Source organism: Protomyctophum bolini (assembly GCF_963924005.1).
Source record: "Protomyctophum bolini genome assembly, chromosome: 15".
NCBI classification, from domain to species: Eukaryota; Metazoa; Chordata; class Actinopteri; order Myctophiformes; family Myctophidae; genus Protomyctophum; species Protomyctophum bolini.
In genome coordinates this window covers 3,579,139-3,594,207 of record NC_137876.1, presented here as the reverse complement: position 1 = coordinate 3,594,207, position 15,069 = coordinate 3,579,139, and the positions used below count along the sequence as shown (strand labels likewise).

Below are 15,069 nucleotides of genomic sequence, written 5' to 3'. Positions count from 1 at the left end.
AGGGTGCAGTCTCCTATAGATACAGGAGATGAACACTAGGTGGGTGTTACTATAGGGTGCAGTCTCCTATAGATACAGGAGATGAACACTAGGGTGGGTGTTACTATAGGGTGCAGTCTCCTATAGATACAGGAGATGAACACTGGGGTGGGTGTTACTATAGGGTGCAGTCTCCTATAGATACAGGAGATGAACACTGGGTGGGTGTTACTATAGGGTGCAGTCTCCTATAGATACAGGAGATGAACACTGGGGTGGGTGTTACTATAGGGTGCAGTCTCCTATAGATACAGGAGATGAACACTGGGTGGGTGTTACTATAGGGTGCAGTCTCCTATAGATACAGGAGATGAACACTGGGTGGGTGTTACTATAGGGTGCAGTCTCCTATAGATACAGGAGATGAACACTGGGGTGGGTGTTACTATAGGGTGCAGTCTCCTATAGATACAGGAGATGAACACTGGGTGGGTGTTACTATAGGGTGCAGTCTCCTATAGATACAGGAGATGAACACTAGGTGGGTGTTACTATAGGGTGCAGTCTCCTATAGATACAGGAGATGAACACTAGGTGGGTGTTACTATAGGGTGCAGTCTCCTGTAGATACAGGAGATGAACACTGGGTGGGTGTTACTATAGGGTGCAGTCTCCTATAGATACAGGAGATGACCACTAGGGTGGGTGTTACTATAGGGTGCAGTCTCCTATAGATACAGGAGATGAACACTAGGGTGGGTGTTACTATAGGGTGCAGTCTCCTATAGATACAGGAGATGAACACTGGGTGGGTGATACTATAGGGTGCAGTCTCCTATAGATGCAGGAGATGAACACTAGGTGGGTGTTACTATAGGGTGCAGTCTCCTATAGATACAGGAGATGAACACTAGGGTGGGTGTTACTATAGGGTGCAGTCTCCTATAGATACAGGAGATGAACACTGGGTGGGTGTTACTATAGGGTGCAGTCTCCTATAGATGCAGGAGATGAACACTAGGTGGGTGTTACTATAGGGTGCAGTCTCCTACCCGTAGATACAGGAGGTGAACACTGGGTGGGTGTTACTATAGGGTGTACAGTCTCCTACCCGTAGATGCAGGAGATGTCGATGACCACGTCGATCATGTCGCAGCACAGCTCGTAGGTCTGCAGGTCCACCGGGCTGCTGTCGGTGGCGATGTAGATCTTGCTGACCACGTCGAACAGGAAGGCCTTCTCGATGCCCGAGTTCTGAGCAAAGGGGGACAGAGGAGACAGGCCGGTGGGGGTGAGTTAACCCATTCTGACCTGAGATCAGATTCATACGAGGTTTCCACTGGACACACACTGGTCTGATGAACCCATTCTGACCTGAGATCAGATTCTAAAAATGTCAGTCGTTCTTCGATTTTTCAAAAATAGCAGACCTACAAGCTCGTAGCGCGCCACTCGGTGGCGCGCTATGAGCTTGTAGATCTGCTATTTTTCAATAGCTAAAGCATAACATGATGCCAAAACCAAAACGGGTTCCCGTTCAGAATGGGTTAACGGGCAATTATGGGCACTGTATTTTGCCCATAAACCTCAAGTTTAGCAGCATATACAGTTAATATGCGGTAATATACAGGTGTGATGGTATACAATTCAGGAGTTTACGGGAGTTTGTTGGAAAGTTTCCTGTAATATACACAAGCTTTTTTACGCAGTGTTAAAGTATGTGATGTTGTTGGGTGAGGGGGTACAGTAATATACAGTCATTTGTGTATAGTGTGAAGAGGAAAGAACCGAGGACACAACCCTGAGGGGCCCCTGGCTGTGTTGGCGTTAACAGTTGATGAGGAGAATAAAGAAAATGATGAGTTTCTTGATCATAATGTTGGCGTTGGATAGTGTTGAAGTCCACAGAAAGAATATAGTAGCAAAATTGCCATGGAACTATTTTCAGGGGGATTTTCATGGACCAAAAGGCGCAAATACTTCTGCGTTATGCTCCAAAGGTAATTAAAAAAAAATCCCGGCAGCCTCTGTATGTGTCACCATTTTAATCTAAAGCCGTCAGGGTGTTAAAAAACTGTCTGGGGGTGTTCACATACTGTAAGCCTGAGTAGACGATGAAATGACCAAAAGTTTTTTTAGAAAGTGAAATATCCCTTTAAGTCCCTGTAGATTCGTATGGACTCGGTGGAGCCAGGCAAAGCGCTCACTGTAGTTTACTGCAGTGTTGTTGGTATTGTGACCATGACACAGCTTAACCCATTCTGGGCGGGAACCACTTTTGGTCATCATTATGTTACACTTTAGCTATTGAAAAATAGCAGATCTCAGAAGCTCATAGTACTGTAGGTCTGCTATTTTTGAAAAATCGTGAAAATGTGGCACAAATCTTTCAATATAATTCTTTCAGAGCGAATGTTTTTATTGACTAAGATTGACTTCCAAAGTTTTCAGGAGTTGCCCGTTTTGTTCAAAATGCTGCACATGTCCTGCTCATCCAGAATTCTATCCTCAGAGATGCTGTGAGTGATCTGGCTCTGCATTTCCTCAACAAAATGAATAGAATTGAAATAGCACTGTGTATCAGTTTTATAACTGCACCTGTATAACTCATCTAGTGTCTATAGCCTGTTGCCTGGCAGCCATGACTTGTTACATCTGTGAGGTGTCTTGTTTTAATTATGCCGTGAAAACAGAGAATTCAAACATGCACTAAGCCCCATTTATTAAAAGGCTCAATGCCTTTAAGGCTTGGTATTTTTGGGGCTTCTCTTCTCTCTCTCTCTCTCTCTCTCGTGTTATGATGCAATTTGTTCTGTGGTGTGTGTGAGTTATTTTGCAATACCATTTCGTTGTACTGTAGTTTTTTTTTTATGCTCGCGTGTGTGTGTGTGTGTGTGTGTGTGTGTGTGTGTGTGTGTGTGTGTGTGTGTGTGTGTGTGTGTGTGTGTGTGTGTGTGTGTGTGAGCGAGCGAGACATACAGACATTGTGTGATTGGGAGATTCAAAATGTGCAATTTATATTCAATCGTTTTGTAAAGTGCATGAGCAAAGTGAGAGAGAGAGAGAGAGGGAGAGAGAGAGAGAGAGAGAGAGAGAGAGAGAGAGAGAGAGAGTTCAGCTTATTGTGGACTAAACCACAGCCACATGCCAGTTTATCCAGTGAACTGCAACCTTTCCAATGATTCATATGATTTCCATACTCGTCAAACCATTCAGTGACACCTGTGGATCATAGGAGGAAGGTCGACCCGACAGACCGCTCGGCTGTAATAATAATACAATTGCAGTGAATTTCCCCAGCAATGAATGGGGACAGGTGGACCCAGACCAATGAATGGGACAGGTGGACCCAAACCAATGAATGGGACAGGTGGACCCAAACCAATGAATGGGACAGGTGGACCCAGACCAATGAATGGGACAGGTGGACCCAAACCAATGAATGGGACAGGTGGACCCAAACCAATGAATGGGGACAGGTGGACCCAAACCAATGAATGGGACAGGTGGACCCAAACCAATGAATGGGACAGGTGGACCCAAACCAATGAATGGGGACAGGTGGACCCAAACCAATGAATGGGACAGGTGGACCCAAACCAATGAATGGGACAGGTGGACCCAAACCAATGAATGGGGACAGGTGGACCCAAACCAATGAATGGGACAGGTGGACCCAAACCAATGAATGGGACAGGTGGACCCAAACCAATGAATGGGGACAGGTGGACCCAAACCAATGAATGGGACAGGTGGACCCAAACCAATGAATGGGACAGGTGGACCCAAACCAATGAATGGGACAGGTGGACCCAAACCAATGAATGGGACAGGTGGACCCAAACCAATGAATGGGACAGGTGGACCCAAACCAATTTGAGAGTATGACCTCAATGTATGAGACCCGGGTACTCAGGAAGGGGGAAGCTATTACTAGGGACAACACACACCCGTTACACAGCCAATACCATCTTTTACCATCAGGGCGACGGTATATGGTACCTTCCCTGCAGGCTATAGGGCCTCAAGATCGTTTGTTCCCATAAGTATAGGACTTATGAACAAGCAGGCCCCGTCTCAGTACCGTGCATAAAGTGTGATGTGATGCCTCTTGGAACTATGACTGGTGGCCTTCTGTTGGCACTGTTTCTTTATTGTCTATGCACTGTGTGATCTGTTTGTTTGCATATGTTATGTTTTATGTATATCCTGATGACTGCTGTGCACAAAACAAATTTCCGAAAGGACAAATAAAGTATCTATATCTATCTATATAATGAATGGGACAGGTGGACACAAACCACGGCATGAAAACGTAGCATAGCAGACCTCGTCACTGAAGGGGGTCAGGCATTCGGGGGCTGTAGCGTTTCGCTTTGGTGTGCAGCGCACCACACGCACACTCGTCCCCATAACGCTTTGCACCACCTTCTTTGCACACCTCCCAAGTGTACATTAACCTTCGCAATGAGGGCTCTACATGTACTGCAAATCGACTATTTAACATCACTCTCGATGTTGCTGACGGCGCGCCTCACGCTTACCGACGCTGACCGGCACGGCCAAAGTACAAATGCCTTCTAAAATAATCTAAATCAGTTTTCTGTTTCTGTCGTTCAAGCATTTTTATGTCAAGGACCCCCAGAATTGTATGCATTAGGCCGACGACCCCCATCTGAAAATATGTTGTTCCATGCAGGGACATCCATCATTTCTTTAAAAATAATGTTTTTCTTTGAAAAAGAAAATGTAGAAAACAAGAAAAACTGAAAATTACACGCGGCCAATACAATTGTATCCGCAACCCCCCCCCCCAAAAAAACCCTATTGTATGAGAAACACTGCTACATACAAGTGTGCAAATAGGACCCTTTTTCCCACCAGTTCACAGTGTTTATACACTGAAAATGAATTGGTTCAGAACCATAAAAGTTGGTTCATAACTGGAACCAAAAGAAAAAGGTCTGCCGGTTCCATGAAAGGTTCCAAGAATCTAGAACGGAACCAAACGGAACCAATTCTAGAACCAAAGGTTCTTCTGGTGGAAAAGGAGGCAGCGTCGTTACAGTCTGTTCCATGCTATCAGTTAGACATCGCTGCCACCTACTGGCCGCAACACAAAGTGCATGAAGGCCTGTGTGTGTGTGTGTGTGTGTGTGTCGTGTTTGCAAATATAACTGCAAATACACCAGATGTCATTATAATTGACACAGAGAGGTTTTTCTATTGGAAGTTGGCTGTGCTTTTGATTCAAGTTTAGAGGAAGCTTTCCTTACTAAACAAGTAAAATATCAACCATTAGTATACAGACCATTATACAACTGGGCTATACGTGTCAGCTCATTGTTTATATATTTGGCAGCCTGGGCCATGTCCACAGGCTAGTGGTCAGAGGCTTGAGGATTATAGGGTTGTCCAAGTGTAAGGCAAAGCAGCTTCATGCAACATACTGTTCAATCTCCTCCAGTATAGGCAGTCGGTCTATTTGGAGGAGAAGGTGCTTTTTGTACCCATGATTTACTTTCGGTGTTGGTAATAATATGACAGACTGAAGTGACCAATGTTGTCTGTGAATAAGTTCATGTGTTGCCTACTGTATATTCTGTACATTTAGGGCTTGTTTGGACTCAAGCACTGAGACACGTGATGTTTCGAGTGCGTAGTATATCAGAAGCAACTGAAAATATGTGTCCTTGATAATGTATTTTATAAATGTGGACTCAAATAAAGAAATCGAAATGTGTGTGTGTGTGTGTGTGTGTGTGTGTGTGTGTGTGTGTGTGTGTGTGTGTGTGTGTGTGTGTGTGTGCACGCATTAGAACATTGGTTCTCAAAGTGCGGTCCGGGGACCCTCAGGGGTCCTTGAGGGAGTAGTTCCAACACAACACTGAAGAAGAGGAGGCTTTTACTCACAGAGATGAAGATGTTCAGCAGGTTCTCCAGCGTAGGCAGCTGTGGGATGAGCTTCTGCACCACTTTGCTGAACGCCTCGAAGATGGAGTGGTCGTAGATACTGGTTAGATAGAAGCTGTGGTTAAACATAAAAAAACAACGGTTAAAGCGGTTTCAAAGCTAAAACGACAAAGACGTGTTTCCAGGTCTTAATTTTAAGCATTGCTTAACAGATCTGTGATTAAATCCTTAACCTGTGATTAAAATCCATTAACCCATTCTGACCCGAGATCAGATTCATACGAGGTTTCCACTGGACACACACTGGTCTGATTAACCCATTCTGACCTGAGATCAGATTCTAAAAATGTCAGTCGTTCTTCGATTTTTCAAAAATAGCAGACCTACAAGCTCGTAGGGCGCCACTCGGTGGCGCGCTATGAGCTTGTAGATCTGCTATTTTTCAATAGCTAAAGCATAACATGATGCTAACACCGAAATGGGTTCCCGTTCAGAATGGGTTAAACTGTGATTAACACTTTGTTGTGTCCGCCATCTTGGTTTTGCGCTGTAAATAAACGGCAGCAGTCGTGAGCATCATTAGCGTTACCATTTCATTCATATTTGAGAATGTTTAAATTAAATTATAGTGCCTGCATCAAAAATATATATAATAATAAAAAAAACAACAGACGTATAAACTCAGAGCGCGTCACTCCGTGGTGCGTGGTAGGTTTATAGATCTGTTCCGTCGATCACACACACCACCACTTCCTCCGATAGTTTCCCAAACAACAACAAACACGTAGAGGTATATATGCTGCCATGTTGTTTCCATTTAAACCTCCTCTCCTGCTGGTTTAGAATGAATCCCTTATTGATACTTAAATCAAAGTTTAAAGTAGTATCAAAGTTTAAAGTAGTGGTGCAACAGGATTGACATTAATCCAAGTATAGGCTACTGTGGAAATTAAAACCAAGATTAAAAAAACAAAACCAAGATTAAAAGGATGGTTTTAAAACTAAACCGGATTAGTGAAAACTAGGTTTAAAGTTTGGTGCAACTGGATTAATAGATAAACCTTGATTTAAACCAGATTAAGGCTTAATCTCTCTTGGTGCAAATGGCCCTAAGTGGGATAAAGCGATAAACGTGGAGTGTACACTTCCTTCATCCTTCCTTCCTTTCCTTTCATTTCCTTTCCTTGGCTCCTCCTACCTCAGGTGTATGCGCTCCAGCGCGGCGTCCGCCAGGTCGTCGTTGGTGCGCTTGTGGATGTCGCGCTGCTTCTCGATCCTGTGGTCGTCGGGCAGCCCGTCCACCTTGTGGATGAACACCTCGAAGTTGATGTCCGGGTTCACCTTGTAGGCCCGCGTCACCGTGAGGTGGAGACGGCTCAGAGCCTCCACATAGTCGTCCTGAGGAGAGGAGAGAGAGTTTTAATGAAGTTGATGTCCGGGTTCACCTTGTAGGCCCGCGTCACCGTGAGGTGGAGGCGGCTCAGAGCCTCCACATAGTCGTCCTGAGGAGAGGAGAGAGAGTTTTAATGAAGTTGATGTCCGGGTTCACCTTGTAGGCCCGCGTCACCGTGAGGTGGAGACGGCTCAGAGCCTCCACATAGTCATCCTGCATGAGGAGATATGAGAGAGAGTTTTAACCCATTCTGACCTGAGATCAGATTCATACGAGGTTTCCACTGGACAACACACACTGGTCTGATGAACCCATTCTGACCTGAGATCAGATTCTATAAAAAATGTCAGTCGTTTTTCGATTTTTCAAAAATGGCAGACCTACAAGCGCTATGAGCTTGTAGATCTGCTATTTTTCAATAGCTAAAGCATAACATGATGCTAACACCAAAACGGGTTCCCGTTCAGAATGGGTTAATGAAGTTGATGTCCGGGTTCACCTTGTAGGCCCGCGTCACCGTGAGGTGGAGGCGGCTCAGAGCCTCCACATAGTCGTCCTGAGGAGAGGAGAGAGAGTTTTAATGCATGCACGCACGCAGTCTTTCAGTGCCGCGCTATAAAAAAGGAGATGCAGGAAAACTAAATAAATAAAGTCAAGTCAAGTTCTGCAATTAATTCAAACCCCATTTTTGGAGAACAAGATTTGAGCTTGTGTACTGTATTAACCACTGTCATGTTTCTATAGGTTTATTGGTGTATTAACCACTGTCATGTTTCTATAGGTTTATTGGTGTATTAACCACTGTCATGTTTCTATAGGTTTATTGGTGTATTAACCACTGTCATGTTTCTATGGTCTCTTGATAATAAAAGCACTTCATCAGAAGAAGAAGAAGAAGAAGAAGCGGCGCTTCCATGAAAAACGCAATTACTTTTTTTCCTTTGAAATCCCTGCGAGTTGGTTTGCAAAAAAAATAAAGTTTCTTTCTTAATTTTAAAAGTATAGCAGCCATTTTCTCGGATGGGTAATGCTCTCATTTATCACGTTCGCCGCGCCTAGAACAAGATGTTGTTGCTTCTGTAGGCAAAGTTCCGCGTCGGCGAACGAGCGGAGAGGCTGACACAACACAACACAGATGTTACACCAACAAACGGCTCTAACCCATTCTGACCTGAGATCAGATTCACACGAGGTTTCCACTGGACACACACTGGTCTGATAAACCCATTCTGACCCGAGATCAGATAAAAATAAAATGTCAGTCGTTCTTCGATTTTTCAAAAATAGCAGACCTACAAGCTCGTAGCGCGCCACTCGGTGGCGCGCTATGAGCTTGTAGATCTGCTATTTTTCAATAGCTAAAGCATAACATGATGCTAACACCAACATGGGTTCCCGTTCAGAATGGGATAACAATCCAAACAAACTTGACAGCTCTATTATTTTTGTCCGATGATGCCCGAAGAAAATACACAGCGCCGAATTGATTTATTTTCATGAACAACAACCGCAGTGTGTTGGAAGGCTTTATTATTTAAAAAGGAGTGACTCAGAGCACAACCTTTTGTGCTTTTAACCCATTCTGGGCGGAAAGGGAACCCTTTTTGGTGTTTTATGTTATACTTCCGCGCTCGTAGGTCTGCTATTTATTTTTGAAAATCGTGAAAATGTGGCGCAAATCTTTGAATATATATTCTTTCAGAGCGAACGTTTGGAACTAAAATCTTTGCTTCTCGGGGGGGTCCACTGGAACAACATATTTTCAGATGGGGGTCCGCAGCCAATTACATATAATGTGTGGGGTTCTTGACATGAACTACAGAGCGTCGCAGTCCCGCCCCCTTTCAGAACAACGAGTGGCCCAGGAAATGAATCCCAATGCATTTTGCCCATAGGCTTTTCTTAATGTATTTATTTAAAGACGGTTACGCCGCAGACAAAGCCAACTCGGATCGTGACAATTAATCATGACAATGAACACTACGTTTTGGGCCGATCAAATAATTTATAAGAAGAAAAACAAAACAAATAGTGTTGTCTCCTGCCTTTATTTTCTTCTTTCTAATGATTTGATCGGCCCAAAATATTGTGTTCATGGTCATGATTTGTCACGATCCGAGTTGTCTTTGTCCGCGGCGTAACCGTCTTTAAATAAATACATTAAGAAAAGCCTATGGGCAAAATGCATTGGGATTCATTTCCTGGGCCACTCGTCGTTCTGAAAGGGGGAGGGACTGCGACGCTCTATTGAGAACCACCGATATTGAAACATGAGGGGGGTTTTTTTCAGAAAACTGCCAGGATTTAGAAGGCATTTGTAGAACGGTCCTCGGGACTAAATGGGTTAAACAGAATAGAAACACAGCAGCAGGCTGTTGCTGTATTTCAGTCCGTGGCTGATGGTTATCAGAGTGTTCAAAAGGGGGCTTCATCCCCTTGCCATTTGGATTGTATTAAGGAAGATTACAAATGAGAAAAGCAATACTATTTTCTTTCATCAGACCACTATAGACCAAACTGTTTTTTAAGTTGATTGCTGTGCTGTTGACTTACTGCAAAATATCCCAAGTGAGTGTCTCTCCTGGACGTTAGGAGATGTTGACGAAGCCAATTATTATTATTTCTACCTCAATCAATACATTAAACAGCAAAGGATATGCCTATGCATAGAAAGCAAGACCAACCCGACTGCACTGTGGAGCAGAAATGTGGTCAGAATGCCACTGAAGCCACAAAACCCATTTTAGTTACATAAAGTTAGCTTAAGTTGTGGCAAATCTGCAAAGATAATGCTTACCAGTAGCTTTCTTCACAGATGTGTTCATAAAGGTGTCTACAATCACTTATAAATGTGTTCCAACCCAACTCCCTTGGGAAACGTTGTGACAGCTGCTGAAAGTTGGGGTACCATTATCAACCAATATAAGGCAAAAAAAATCCAAATGTCATTATACTTTAAGTAGCATGTGACATGTCAAACTAGGGGTTTTTCAAGATTCTGAATCCATTGCAAGCATTAGTTTTGCACAAAAAACACTCCTTCGCCTAAGAATGCCCATAGCCGTCATCATCACAAATGTGATGAGGTCAGCACATTTGGGCTCATTTGGGCAAGTGGCTATGGCCGGATTTAGCCCAAGGAGTATTTTCACTGCATACTTTTCACGGCACCACTGGCATGTATGAACAGAGGATTTTTTGTAGATTCAGTTCCCCCCCAACCCCCCATCCTCACCTGCGAGTCGATGACGAAGATAAGCGCGCCGGTGCCCCGGAAGATCATCTCGTAGTCGAAGGTGGGGTCGAAGAAGTCGATCTGTCCGGGGAAGTCCCAGATCTGGAAGCTGACGAAGGAGCTGTTGGACACGTCCTCGCGGCAGATCTTGTTGGTGCTCTCCAGGAAGAGGGTCTCGTTGGGAGACATCTTGTGGAACACCACCTTCTGGATGGAGGACTTGCCGCTGCGCCTCAGGCCCATCAGGAGGATGCGAGGTTTCACCTCGCCGCTGAGGGGGTCTCCTCCTCCCCCGTAGCCCTGGGCTAAAGGAAAGGAAAGGTACCATGTTTACCCAGGGTAACTGGACTAAGGAAAGGAAAGGTACTATGTTTACCCAGGGTAACTGGACTAAGCTCAAGAACTTGTTTACAGCCAGGCCCTGCTCATAGAACATTTCATGGTAGAGGTTCAATGCCTTGTCCATAAGGGCACTTATGCGGTGGTAATTTTAACGTGCCGGTCCGGGGATACGAACTAGCGACCTTCCGATATCAAGACCGCTCCGCAAACCGTTCGGCCACCGCTGCCTCCACGGCTAGCACACAGAACAGAGAGTCTTTTAGTGTTAGTCTAGTCTTAGTCAACTAAATGTCATAAGATTTCAGTCTACAGTTGATTTAGTCGACTAAAATGTGTTTTGGCGAGCCATGATGCCGTCATAATGACTAAAGCCAATCTACATGCTCACGAGGCGCGCTGCGACGCGTTGTGAGCTTGTAGATCTGCTATTTTCAAATTTTGTAAAATGACCAGCATACTGGATCTCTTGTCCACTATAGTCCCATCCTAAAATGTTAGTCTAGTTTTTATTTGTTGACGAAATTGTCAGTATATTTAGTCTTATATTTTAGTCATCATAGCATTAGTTTTAATTTAGTTACCAATAGATTTTGTCAGTAAGAAAAAGGTAGTCGAACATTTTTCGTCTTAGTTTTAGTCGACGAAAACAACACTCCCTGGACTGCACACAGAACAGTCACACACACACACACACACACACTCACACACACGTGACACAACATGATGGCACATCTGCAGTCAGTCAGTGTGGTCTCCCTACTATTCCACTGAGAGATTTTAGACCCTGCAGTGACACCTGCTGGCGGACACGTGCTACTGCTGCCTGAAGCTCATACCTAGCCTCTTATCTGGCAGTGGAGCAGCACAGTTTTCTGTGACACACACACACACACATCACACACACACACACACACACACACACACACACACACAGTAGAACCGTAGAAATCCTGTGTGTGTGGACCGACACACAAGTTAATGTCTCACTCACTGTGCTGCGGGCTATTATTATAATGTCCTTATAGGGCAACAACACAACGCAGGACCCCCCCCCCCCCCTCTTCCCCCGGCAGCAGAAACGTGCCCATGTGTTACAATTACAAAGTGTACACATGCTAACGTAAACACACCGCTATGAAAGGAAGGAATGCAAAGCAACGCATTCCTCCATATCGGTGTGTTTATATATAGGAGGACTGTGTCAATAATAGCAGCAGGACCGGACGCAAGCACTATTATATTATGACCCCCAACACGCCCACCTCCGTCCACACACACACACACACACCAGCCCACCTCCGTCCTCACAGCCGCACTCCAGGTTTCCGCCGTCCGGAGCGAACGCGTCAAAGTCGTCGTCATCGTCGTCGTCGTAGTAGCAGCCGCCCGAGGACCCCGACATGGCGCCGGCCGCGGTGGCAGCGGCGCCGGCGTCCCCTCCATCATCCTCCTCCTCCTCCTCGTCGTCCAAGCTGAACTTATTGGTGGAAGAAGAAGGAGCCACCGCTCCTCCTCCGCCTCCTTGGTTGCTGCTGCTAGTCATGGTGGCGGACTGACTGACTGACTGTCACTGCACTGAGGCGACGTTTGGTTTGTTTTCACAACAACCACCACATAATGATATGCTGCCGCTGCCGCTGCCGCTGCTGTCCAACTTTAACTGTCTGTCACCTGATATGTGGAAGCCATGCTGGTGAACTCTCACCCGGCCGGGCTCCTCTTCTTCCTCTATAGCGCGCACGCGCACGCACGCACACGGCAGTGGTGTGACGTAATTAAGTACATTTACTATTTACTCAATGGTGTTTTGGGGTTTTTTTCTACTCCACTTTAATGTCGCAGACAAAACATTTTCTACTTTGAGTTTACTCCATTGGACAGCTTTTGTGACAATTGGTAAACATTTTTGATAATTAATCAAATTATAAATCGGAAATCTAACTTGTAATTTTAAAATAGCCAAAGTATACTATAAGTAGGCTAGATAGAGAGGCTATATATTATACAATTCATTTTGCCTACTTATTTCTCTTTTGTATTATTTTGAATTTATATATTTTTGGAGGATCATGTATGAGAGTCAGCTAGTCAACTTTCTCTTTGCTTTGACTTTTTCTTTTTTAGCCTAACAGTGGCAACATATATTGCTGCTACTTTTACTCAAGTAGTAGTAACTCGAGTAGTTTTTCAACCACTGACACATAGCTGTCTGCCCGCTGCACCCCAACAGTCTGCTCTATTCTGTGGTCTGTTCAGGTTCTGGATGGGAAGCATTGGTTCAGTCCAACCCACAACAGTCTGCTCTATTCTGTGGTACTGTCCAGGATCTGGATGGGAAGCATTGGTTCAGTCCAACCCACAACAGTCTGCTCTATTCTGTGGTACTGTCCAGGATCTGGAAGGGAAGCATTGGTTCAGTCCAACCCACAACAGTCTGCTCTATTCTGTGGTACTGTCCAGGATCTGGATGGGAAGCATTGGTTCAGTCCAACCCACAACAGTCTGCTCTATTCTGTGGTCTGTTCAGGTTCTGGATGGGAAGCATTGGTTCAGTCCAACCCACAACAGTCTGCTCTATTCTGTGGTACTGTCCAGGATCTGGATGGGAAGCATTGGTTCAGTCCAACCCACAACAGTCTGCTCTATTCTGTGGTCTGTTCAGGTTCTGGATGGGAAGCATTGGTTCAGTCCAACCCACAACAGTCTGCTCTATTCTGTGGTACTGTCCATGTTCTGGATAGGAAGCATTGGTTCAGTCCAACCCACAACAGTCTGCTCTATTCTGTGGTACTGTCCAGGATCTGGATGGGAAGCATTGGTTCAGTCCAACCCACAACAGTCTGCTCTATTCTGTGGTATAGGCCTATGTCCAGGATCTGGACGGTTCAGTGGTTCATTGGTTCAGTCCAACCCACAACAGTCTGCTCTATTCTGTGGTCTGTTCAGGTTCTGGATGGGAAGCGTTGGTTCAGTCCAACCCACAACAGTCTGCTCTATTCTGTGGTCTGTTCAGGTTCTGGAAGGGAAGCATTGGTTCAGTCCAACCCACAACAGTCTGCTCTATTCTGTGGTCTGTTCAGGTTCTGGATGGGAAGCGTTGGTTCAGTCCAACCCACGTCCACAATCACATGGCAGTCCAGTGTGTGGGACTATAGTTACAATACACGTCCTTTGTGATGAGAATAGTGACATCATCATGTTCTCTCTCACTCAAACCATGCAGGAAAGGAACTATACGTGCATTTACTCAAGTACTGTGCTTAAGTACAATTCTGAGGTACTTTTAGGACTTCTCTGGAGAATTTCCAATTGTCAATACTTTTACTTCTAATCCACTACATCTCAGGGGGCAAATATTGTTCTTTTTACCCTACTATTTGAAAACCTCCTCCATGTCAAAGCCTACTTTGGGAAAGCAGTAGGCTAGCATTGATTCAGCAAACTTCCATGACTATTGTTGTAAACTCTAATTGGACCCTCGCCTGGTTCTGGCAGACCGGTAGTGTGTGTGTGCATGCAGGCTGGGTGGTGTGTGACAATCCGGTTGAATTATTCCATTGGTACGACGACTGTGGCGACGGGCCCAGGAGAACAAATAACGCAACATGTGACAGTATCACGCTAAAGGTTCACAAAGTTTATTATTACACACAGGAACATACAGTCTATAGAGCTGGATCCCAATGACGTGACCACAACACTTGAGACATCATAACTCACTAACTAGCTAACTGCAGCAAGGCGGCATTGGTCCGATCGACAACCTACCTCAAACCCTCACCCTAACCCTAACCTCCCCCGGGATCAAGGGTGACCTTGCTGTCTGAGATGTCTCTCGTAGCCTAACTATAAAGTATGCTACAGATCAGGCAGTACACAATACATATCAAGTACACTGTGTCTCACGTACAAGTACACAGCCATGGGCGATCAAGATTATAACAAATACTTTTACTTCTAATCCACTACATCTCAGGGGGCAAATATTGTACTTTAGTTTTTACCCTACTATTTGAAAACCTCCTCCACGTCAAAGCCTATGATGGCTCTATATTGCCCACTGAATCCTGCTGGATTTGAGAAAGCAGTAGGCTAGCATTGATTCAGCAAACTTCCATGACCGTCACACTTCCATAATCATAGGTTATTGATATATCGACGCAAAGGTGTCAGATCCATAGGTGCCTCTATCACTGTCACCTGCATG

General features: G+C 44.9%; 1 protein-coding gene across 1 annotated transcript in view; it reads right to left on the bottom strand.

Moving 5' to 3' along the window:
* Positions 1-12,564, bottom strand: part of rragd (ras-related GTP binding D) — a 46,194-nt gene extending 33,630 nt beyond the window's left edge. Inside the window, exons 1-5 of the mRNA XM_080783749.1 lie at positions 12,159-12,564; positions 10,521-10,825; positions 7,091-7,290; positions 5,893-6,007; positions 1,091-1,233 (exon numbers count right to left, since the gene is read on the bottom strand). Of these exons, the coding sequence (XP_080639875.1) occupies positions 1,091-1,233; positions 5,893-6,007; positions 7,091-7,290; positions 10,521-10,825; positions 12,159-12,405 (1,010 nt within the window). The 5' untranslated portion in view covers positions 12,406-12,564. The remainder of the gene's footprint in view (positions 1-1,090; positions 1,234-5,892; positions 6,008-7,090; positions 7,291-10,520; positions 10,826-12,158) is intronic.
* Between the last annotated feature and the right edge of the window lie 2,505 nt (positions 12,565-15,069).